The sequence below is a fragment of the Octodon degus genome, unplaced genomic scaffold, assembly GCF_000260255.1.
Source record: "Octodon degus isolate 3935 unplaced genomic scaffold, OctDeg1.0 scaffold00145, whole genome shotgun sequence".
NCBI lineage: Eukaryota > Metazoa > Chordata > Mammalia > Rodentia > Octodontidae > Octodon > Octodon degus.
Genome location: NW_004524721.1, coordinates 2,433,385 through 2,443,309, shown reverse-complemented (window position 1 = coordinate 2,443,309; position 9,925 = coordinate 2,433,385). Strand labels below are relative to the sequence as shown.

Here is a 9,925-nt window from a genome sequence, read left to right as displayed (position 1 = left end):
GCTTACATTTCCCCTACTCAGTTATAAAATTAAAAACCATTCCCATAAACCCTGGATATTTAGTAAAATGGAGAATTACTATGAAGGAAAACAGTGAACAGTTATGCCACTTAAAATGGAGACCATCCTTGTACAGAAACTAAACTTTAAGCTTGTTCCTAAGGAAACACACATTGATTTTACCCCATCAGTCCTGATTGGCTTAATACAATCTGAAAGTAGACGATCCTAGTTGGATCAATTTGCTGTGATCCATGCAGAAAAGTTAAACTGAGGCTGCCACTTACTAAAAGTGTTGTTCTAAAAGAAAAAAAAAAAAAACTGCTTGGTTTCAAACATACTCAACATTCCATATATCCTCTTGCTCCTTATAAACTTACAATCATGAGGTGATGATCTAATTTGTACTTTGTGACTTATATTATGAACTGTTCACTGTTTTCAGAGTTTTTGGCTCAAGTTTGGAAAACTTTCTCTTGGGCTACAGGAGAAAGTATTAATGAAGGAAATTGTTCTAGAAATTGGAGAAAGTATTAATGAAGGAAATTGTTCTAGAAATTATATTATGAATATAATATATTATATTATGAACTTTCCTACAAAAGCTAGGAAAGGACTGGGCAGAAGAGCCAGCAGAAGGGTTTTCTGTCTGCTGTCCCTCCTCTATACTCTTCATCCGTACCTCTCTACGTGTGCAGGAGGCAAGGGCAGCTCTCACTGCCTAACTGAACAGGACTGCTGGTGCCAGCACCTGGGAAGGGAAAGGAGCCCCTGGAGTGTGTTACTGGTCAGATGCTTCTACCATCATCCCGAGGCTTGAGTGACAGGGGAACAAAAGGCAGCAAGCGTCTCACTATTGAGTCCTTGCTAAAGCCCCAGGCTGTTTTGGTCACTTTGGAGAGCATTCAACACATTTTAGGGATAGCAATGTCAGGCTCCTCCCTCCAGCATGCAGGACAGGCTGTGGGAAGAGGAAAGTAGGGACTGAGGTAGGCAAAGGGCTCCCAGCATTGCACAATGGAGCTTTCCGGGGAGGAAGCCAAGATGAGTAATGCAGCAGGAATTTGCTTCAACAACCCCTCCCCCACCGTGAAAAACAACCAGACTCAAGATGCTGATAAGAATTCTTTTATGTTATTCCAATAAAAAATACATTCATACAGAAATATAACAATCTTGCAAAAAACAATTTCAAATAAAATCTTGTAAAACAAAATTTTACAAAAATCTTACAAAGATTCTTTAGATAACAGGGTGCTTCCAAAAAAAAAAGGAAAGAAATTTCACTAATAGAAATTTTTTTTTAATTTCAAGCAAAAAATTTCTGCTTGATTGAGGCTCAGTTATCACCTGAACAGAATGTACTTCTTTATGTACTTGCTTATTATGAAAATTACAGGCATGGACATACATGGCCCCCAGCCCCACCCAGCCAAACCACCTCCGTGGTGTTTCGTAAGTGAGACAGGCCAGTGCAAGTTTTTTTTTTTTTTTTTGTCTGTTTACCTTCTTGCTTCATGGAATTGTTATGGCTAAGCACACAGCAGGGCCAAATAAGGAGTTTTCCAAAACCCAGCAAATCAGGTGCTTGGATTTTGAACTGCCAAACAGAAAGTGCATTTTTCCCCAATCAAAATGAAGTTCTTTAGGTAAATGTATTCATCAACCCAGATAAAAAACCAGTTATGCGAGCTTGAATCACTGCTCATTTCCAGGAAGATCAAACAAAATACCAGCTCAGCCAGATTCATATACATATACATACGCATACATGTATGTGTGTGCATATATATATATATATATATATATATATATATATATATATATACACTTTACACCCAAACCCAGCAGCTAGGTGCTGGATGAAATATCAGCTTTTTATCCTGTGTGGTATGCCAATTTGGGGAAATCATTCCTTGGAAAAACTGGAAGAATCTACATGCTGGAAAAAAATAGCTTTATCTGCATAAAAAGTGTCTAAAAAAGAATCCCTGTGGTTAGCTCACTCTTAGGTTAGATCTTCTAATAAGGCTAAAATTCAAATCCAAACCGTGGTGTGTCTGAGTCCAACTGTATGCCAGTATTCTGTCATGCCACATCTAAATGGCCAAAGGTTCTCTACTCCAGACACCTCAACAGGGACAAGCAAGTTGGTAGCCTGGAATAGACTCATGCCAAAACAGTCTTCAGCAAACCATTAAACTAAGATAAAGCCTCTACAAAACTTAGGTTATAGTTTTCATTTTTACCTCCTTTATGGCCATTTTGAAATACTTCACAGGCTGTAGAATTTTCTAGCTAAACATTCTAGTTTCTTCTTAAAAAAAATATTTATATATTACCTATATATAATATATATATACACACACACATACTATACACACAAATATACATACACAAGAATTCTGCCCACTTTTTAAAAAAAGTAGTATACTTTCTGTATTACCAACAGATAGCTAGATAGATATGTGAAACTTGTGCCTTTTAAGCAAATACATTGACATTGTTTTTTATTATTTCTGTATTTTTAGTATGTGTGGAAATGTTACATATTAAATACAGCCGGTGTGTGATCTATACAGTTGTTGTGCAAGGTCTATGTGAAAGTCTCACGGTGGCAGAATTGGTCAGATTTTTTCAATTACCATGTAGTATTTTTTTCTTTTTTTCCATTTTTTAACATTGACAGTCAAGTTGTCTAAAATATTGAACAAATTCTGACATGTCAAGGGAGTTTTCATCTGTTTGTGTTCGTGAAGGAGGACCTTAAGGAGGTTATTTTTTTTTTTTTTCTGTATTATACATTGATACAGTACAATGCCAGGTGAAAAAAGAGCCTTAATAAAGCATGCATCACCCATACCCCTGTATGAGACCCCGATGTGGGGCCCACCTGCATAAGGCACCATTATGAAGGTCAACAGTGCATTAACAGCTAGAAAACCAGAAATTAGTCCTCAAGGCATAAATAAGAGAAACATAGCTGCATGAGAAAAAGTTTCTAAGCTTTAGTGGTTTTGTTTACCCAACTGTGAAAATTTTTAGGTTCTTTCTTAGCCTAATGGAACATTAGACCAGCAATTTCCAGCCGCAGCTTTTGGACACTCGGCATATGTCCAATTTCTTCAAAGGGCATCATGAAATTCTCCAAAAAGTTAATTCTAATTCAGAATCACTTTAAAAATAACCCTATGCTGCACAACACCTTTCTGGAAGAGGAGTGTTATAAAATACAAGGGGGAAAAACTGTGTCTTGCCAGGCCCTTGAGGCTAGGGATTACTGTATTAGACAAATTGTATTTTAGCTGCTCATTAATTGGAATCAAGATTACAGTCCAGATTTTAAAATGGAAAAGCATATAGCTCCCCAGACCATGCATGACTTCTTGTATAAGGAAAAATTATCATTGTGTTATATTTGTAAATACAGCTTATACAATGGGTTACAAATGAGCTCTTTGTAGCAAGTAAAACAAGCTACTTGACACATTGCACGTTTAATAGCTGCACCAGACACCAACAGTTCCTCTCACACAGGAAGGAGGCACAGGGCCCCCTGCCCATACCACACACCTCTCTGGGGTCCTGAGTTCCCACTCCCACCCTCCTTTTTTTTTTTGTTTTGTTTTGTTTTGTATTGTTTTTATATTTTTCTAAGGTGCAGACACCCTCCCAGGAAATGATTGGTGGTCGTCTCATCTCACGGTATACTCCTTACACACAAAACATTCAAACTACTTTTTCCCTGTGTCTTGCAGTTTTGCTACCACAAGGGAAAAAAGTCTGCCGCATCATACAGTCAGTAATAGATCCTCAACATACAGTCAGCCCAACCATGAACATTCTCAGTGCGCATGCTCACAGCGAAGGCGCGGAGCCTCACAGGTCACATATCAGCGGCGAGTCCAGGGTCACCCCCACACTATGCACCACAGGTGGTAATGCCGCTTCTGACATGACTCCGTCAGCCCTCGAAAGACCTTTCAGAGAGGCCCTGGAGGCAACTGGGTAGGGTGCAAAATGGCATGCTTTGGCTGGAACACGCATCCCTCCTTCCATGGCTGTCTCTCAGCCTGGAAGCCTTTTAGCCTACAGGATTTACCCCTCTGCTCCCTCAGAGGTGCCGCTTCATGTGCAGGGCCAGGTGGTCAGACCTGGAGAAACACCTGCAGGGGCAAATCAGAAGTAAAAAAAATTAGGTTTCCTTCCTGGTTTGTATTACAGGGCAAATACCTCATTTTCCTGCATTCCCCGACCCAACTCCTCTAGTCAGAAAGGCAGAAAATCTTCTCTTGTCCAGGATTTCAGAGGCCGGAAACCCCAACTCAGAGAAATCTGGAAAGTTCTTTGAAAAATCTGAATGACTTCCTATCTCATTCTTCAAACTTGAAGACTGCTTACGGCTGACCTTCAAAAAGTAGATGGGCAATCACTGTATTCTCATGTATACCTGGAACAGTGCTTCCTAACATGGGCATGAGATACACCAGAGGCTTCCTTAAAAAACTCGAGGCTTAAAAAGGAATGTCAACAAATGACTGGAAGCTGTTGTCTTTTCTTTTTAATGAGAGCTACCGCACACCTGCTCTGCCTGGTCACTGCACTCCCATGGCTCTATGAGTCTTTTCCAGCAGGCCCTCATGCACCTACCTGTCACAGTGAGAGCATTTAAAAGGCTTGGCACCGGTGTGCTTTCGGAAGTGTCTGGTTAACTCATCACTTCTTGCAAAACGCCACTCACACCCTTCCCATGAGCATCTGTAAGGCTTTTCTCCTGGGAAGAGAGCACAGGACAAGCACACCGTGACTTCAGTGGCATGACAAGGCGAGGGGCAGATTTAACAACACACAGGCGGAGGGATGCAAGGTCAGGGTCCCAGTGGCTTTGAAAATTCAGAGTACCTCTTAATTAAGGACAAGAATCTGCCAATCTAGAGGTAAGAAGGCTGAGTCTTTCCTAGCTTAAACTCAGGCCTCTAATTGTTGTCCTTAGGATCCAATTATGGGAAAAGCCATGCTACCAAAATCAGAGTTAACTTACAACAATGACAATTACTCAAACTGGCAAAATACTTGAGAGGTGAGGTGTCAGCCCTCTGGGACCCACAGCCTCTGTGAGGGCCAAGCTTTATTGCTTTCTCCATGGAAACTGTTTCCCCTCAAGCACTATTTTGTTTCTTACTCACTTCCCCGAGGAATGAGGCTGTTGTTTCATCTGGGACCTTCTACATTTGTACAGAACTGAAATTGTAAGTTTCTGGGAAACTTCATTCCAAGGCTTTCAAATCACTTTCTAAATGTCAATCAAATGACTAAGTTCACTTCATTCCTTGGCCCATTTATAAATATGAATTCGTTAAAAGTGCTACCTAGGAATAATAATTTAAAAAAAAAACCAAAAAACAAAACAAAACACCAAAGCCACTTCAGGGCAAATGCTGCCTGATTTTAGGACACCTGTGCCTGGCTCAGCTCCCTGTAGAACCCTTTCAAGACTGCAGTCATGGGCTCTGATGCTGCTAAGAATCTGCACTACTTTATCTTGCTCAGTTTGACATTTTCTATGATTTTTCACCAGTCATCTAGGAGGAAAACTTTCACCTAGTTTTTGGCACTTCATTAAGAAATCACTGCTGTATTAAGTAATAGCTGAATAAATGGTAAGGTGCCACAGAGTGCTCTTGGTAAATAGCCACACTGATCAGAATGCTGCTTACAGAGCTTCAGGGTCCACTCAGGCCTCACACAATCATCACCAGCACTAACACACTCCACACTGCCCAGGGACCCTGTGATCCGACCTTGGAGTCTCATTTCAAACAACGAAGAGCAACCCAGTGTAACAGGATGCAAATACATGGGCACCCTGAGCCCATCTTGACACATGGGGCTGTTAGACTGGGTGGAGGCTTGGGTGTCCACGGAGAACATGATCTAGCCTCTTGTTTCTTTGTTTGATCTCAAAGTATTAACCATTCATCTGATTCAGATGTCCAGTCTTTAAAGATTCTACTTTGAACTCCAAAAAACCTCAATTCTTTGGTGTAAAGGATTTAGGAATTGAGGATTTGTTGTCTGTGACCAAATCCTGCAGAGCCCTGGCTCCCTCCCAGGGCTGGTGCAATTCAGCAGCGCCCACCAGAGGCCAACCTCCCAGGTCCCAGGAGGGGACTGACCTGTGTGAGTACGCTGATGTGCTTTCAAGTGGGAGCTTTTGGTGTAAACTTTTCTGCAGCCATTAAAGTGGCACCGATGCACCCTCCTCCTGCCGTCTGGGGAGCTGTCGCCACTACCCTTGTCACCCGTCTTCCCCGAAGTCCCACTGCGCACCTTCCCCGGTGAAGGCAGCTCTCCAGGCACACAACCCCAAAGCTGAGAAGGTTCTCTATTCAGTTCAGGAGAAGAAGGAGGTGTAGAGGTGACAGAGGAGCTCAGAGTTCCTGAATTGACTAACACTTCACTGATAGGGTCAGAGGGAAACTTGGTCGTAGGTGAAAGTTCCTCTGAGCTATCAGATGATTCACTGCTCACATCTGAGTTCAGGCTGTTGGTCTCCAAATTGTAACTGAAGCTCGGGCTGATCAGAGGGTCCTCCGGGGGACTAGAAGAAATCTTCAGTTCTGAGTCCTCCTTTTTCTCCCGAGCAAGAATAATTTTGGTCCACAGATCTTCCTGGCTTTCAAATTTGATTTCTGAGGCTGAAACATAGCAGGGTTCACTCTGGAGGTAGCGTTCCAATTCCAGGCAGGTCTGGGTAAAGGGAACCAAAAGAAGACATGTGACTGTTATGACAACTGAAAGTGGAACCAAAAGCACATCTCCAAAACCATGCAAGAACAAAGGACAGATAAACTACTGCAGTGTCACTCACTATGGGCACAGAGCCTCCTGTAATTAGAAGCTGTGTCCCTGTGAAAGTTAAGAGAAAACATATTCCTAGAATAGCAAGCATTTAGAAGGAAAAACAGAGGGTGAAACCTCTTTTGGCTTCCCCAACGGTGGCCACAATGAGTGATGATCACTAAGCCTGTTTTGTTGTTATAGTTACAAGTGTTGACATTTCTAATGAGTTTCCCATAAACCACACAAAGAAAATCAGCCTGATACACATACTCCCCCCCAACAGGTTTAACCAGATGAGCTGACATTCTCAAGAACCATGTGTACTAGGAAAAGCCCCAGCCATCCACGTTCACAGGACACATAGATCCACACAACAGGACAGAAAGACTGCATGGCACACAGTGTGTTCTGATGGAACCCTTGGGGACAGCTGTGAACTCAGGGCCACACTCAACACAGCAGACAGCAGACATCACCTAGCTGTCCATACTCAATGACATCAAGGCATTTGCAAAGAGACCATTTATTTCCTGTGTAGCCAAGACCTAGTACATTTTCAAAGAATGCCAGTCCCAAGTGCAGGGTCATGCATACTACAAAACTTTAATTACTTCTACAGTGGTCAGAGAGAAACAAGAAACTTCAACAGGAGTGGGGGAATAATTCCAGAATGGCCATCTGCTATTGTGAAGGATGCAAGGGGGAAATTACTCCACAGCCCTGCTGGGAGTGCCACAATGAACAAGAACTTTATCTGCTGGCCAAGAGTACAACTGTATGAGTCATCACTCATTTCTTTCACGCAATGCCAAAGGAGACTTCCTTTTGAAATTCTGACCAGCAGCCAAATAAGGACCAGGTTCAAATATACATGCAGTGTGTCATGGACAGGGTGCCCCCCCCAGCCCACAACCAACCTTTCAAGAAGCTACAATGCCGAGATCAGCATCCCCTCTCCCCACCATTTCAAACTTTCTAGCCACTGGAAAAGAAAAATGGTAGGAAACATTTTAGGATCAAATTATGTCTGCTCTGATTTTCACCAGGTTGTCTGCATGTCCATATAAGGTTGTCTGTGCTACTGACAATTCCACAGATTTAAATTTTGACACCAAATTGCTCTTTTCAAGCAATCATTTTCGGGGCCATCCCGAGCATAGTCCCTGGGGGCTTCGGTGAGAGTGTGCAATCCTACCCTCCCCAAGACTCACGCACCACGCCACGCCGCCGGCAAGCAAGAGCAAGCAAGGGGGCAAAATCATTGTTTTCTCTTTGCTCCTTCAAATTAGATGTCTGACTTACAATGTCTACTATGTTGTTTTGCAGAGAGGCGGTGAAACATTATTGACGTTCCAAAGAAAAAAAGCAAGCATATTTACTGAGATCCTGTTAAACTTTAATAATCTGGCTAATTTAAAATCTCCATTATGCTGATGAACGCCGGGGACCTGAACGAAGCTGGAGAGTTTAAAAGCCTCTAAGCCTCTGAAGGCAACCAGAAGCCAAGTCTGGCTCATTGCCCGAATCCCAAATGCTCGAAGGAAACTACTTAGATCAATTTCAATCCTTCTGAGGGTGCAACTTGGGGGTGGGGGTGGGTGGGTGTTGAACAATTAAACTGGCATGAGATGGTTGCAACACTTTTGAATTCCATCCTTCTTTAAAACCTTCTAGGCTTCGAAACCCCCCCCCCAAAAAAAAATTGATCTGCTAATTCATTTTGACAAAAAAACACAACAACAACAAACAGCACAGCAGGGCAGAAAAAAAACAAACCTTCGTATCTTTTTTTTTTTTTTTTTTTTTTTTTAAAGACAATGGGACAAGTGTTAAACAATCTTTCTTCAGTCAATGCAAGGAACCAGGACAGGGTATTGATTAAGTTTCTTAAATTTCTGATGCCCAAAATTCTGGTTCTACTGAAATGCCGGACGCCGAGGTTTCTCTTCCCTATCGAAGGCTGGAGACGGGCGGGGCCGGGTCCCGCTGTCACCCGGGACGCAGGTGAGGGAAGGGGGCGACCCGGGCGCGGCCGCGGAGCCGGAGGGAGGCCCGGCCGACGGCCTGGAGTCCGGGACAAGCGGGTCTGCCCTTCGCGGGCGGAAGATTAGATAGAAATAAAAACTAGGTATAAATATCAAAGAGCAAAACAAAAACAAAATCCTGTGGAGGAGGAAATAAACTGAAAAGCCCCGCGCAGCCTAGGGGAACGCACGCCCGAGACCCGGTCCGGCTGCGGCGAGTGGACCGGCAAGGGCACCAGCGCCGGACCTTGCTCGCGTCGGGGCTCGGTTCAGCCGCAGCGGGGCCGTGGCCAGCGCTAATCTCGGAACCGGGACCGGGCCGGGCGGCGGAGCGAACCCGGGACGGCATCGCTTACCTGTTGCCAGTACTCCTCCAGGGACGGCAGCGCAGAGAAGTAGCCGGTCTCATGCACGATCTGCAGCTCCTGGAAGATGCTGCACATGGGGAGCACGTCCATGGCGGGGTGCGGACGGTGCCCGTCGGCGAGAGCCCGGGCGGCCGCGCGCGCTGGAGTCGCAGGGGAAACTCGGCCCGCGAGCGCAGGTGAAAGTTGCATGCAAACTCCTGGCGCGGCGATCGGACGCCTGGACGGACCCTTCCGCAGCCGCGGCGCGCGAAGCCCACACAATATTTGCAAACACCGGACTGACTGCGAGCGCCGCTGCTGCAAAACTTCCCTATTCAAGCTCCGCTGCCAGCCTGCCCTCCGCCCCCGCCGCTCCCCCACGCCTCTTACCCACGTGACCAGTCCGGCCCCGCCCCGTGCACTACCCAATCGCGCGGCACCCGGCCCGAAGGCTGCGTGCCGATGATGTCAGCTTCGGCCAATCGCGGTTACTAACACACCGCGGCCCCGCCTGGCGTGACCGAGCTTCTTCATGACAGCCCTCGCCATTGGGTCAATTCGAACTCTGCCCTCTCTGATTGGATAGCGTCTTCACAGGCTATTTTTAGCAGGGTATATAAGGCGCTGGTCGCCTTGCACTGAAGGAGTCGGTGCTGGGAGGTGCAGAGCCTAGTGCTGCAGTTCCGTAGCCGGCCGAGCCCGGGGAAGCCG

At 44.8% G+C, this 9,925-nt stretch overlaps 1 protein-coding gene across 1 annotated transcript; it reads right to left on the bottom strand.

Annotated features, from left to right (window-relative positions):
* Positions 1-2,778: 2,778 nt before the first annotated feature.
* Klf6 (Kruppel like factor 6) lies at positions 2,779-9,569 on the bottom strand. Its single transcript, XM_004641872.3, has 4 exons — positions 9,224-9,569; positions 6,177-6,750; positions 4,651-4,774; positions 2,779-4,166 (listed from the first exon to the last, which is right to left on the bottom strand). The coding sequence occupies exons 1-4, from the start codon at positions 9,422-9,424 to the stop codon at positions 4,115-4,117; spliced, it is 951 nt and encodes a 316-aa protein (XP_004641929.1). The 5' UTR covers positions 9,425-9,569; the 3' UTR covers positions 2,779-4,114.
* Between the last annotated feature and the right edge of the window lie 356 nt (positions 9,570-9,925).

Coding starts and splice junctions, on each gene's coding strand:
- Klf6 (XM_004641872.3), bottom strand. CDS start 9,424: ATGCAACTTTCACCTGCGCTCGCGGGCCGAGTTTCCCCTGCGACTCCA. Junction 4,775..6,176: donor ACATCAGCGTACTCACACAG/GTCAGTCCCCTC, acceptor CTCTCTTCCCAG/GAGAAAAGCCTTACAGATGC. Junction 4,167..4,650: donor AAATGCTCTCACTGTGACAG/GTAGGTGCATGA, acceptor TTGCCCCTGCAG/GTGTTTCTCCAGGTCTGACC.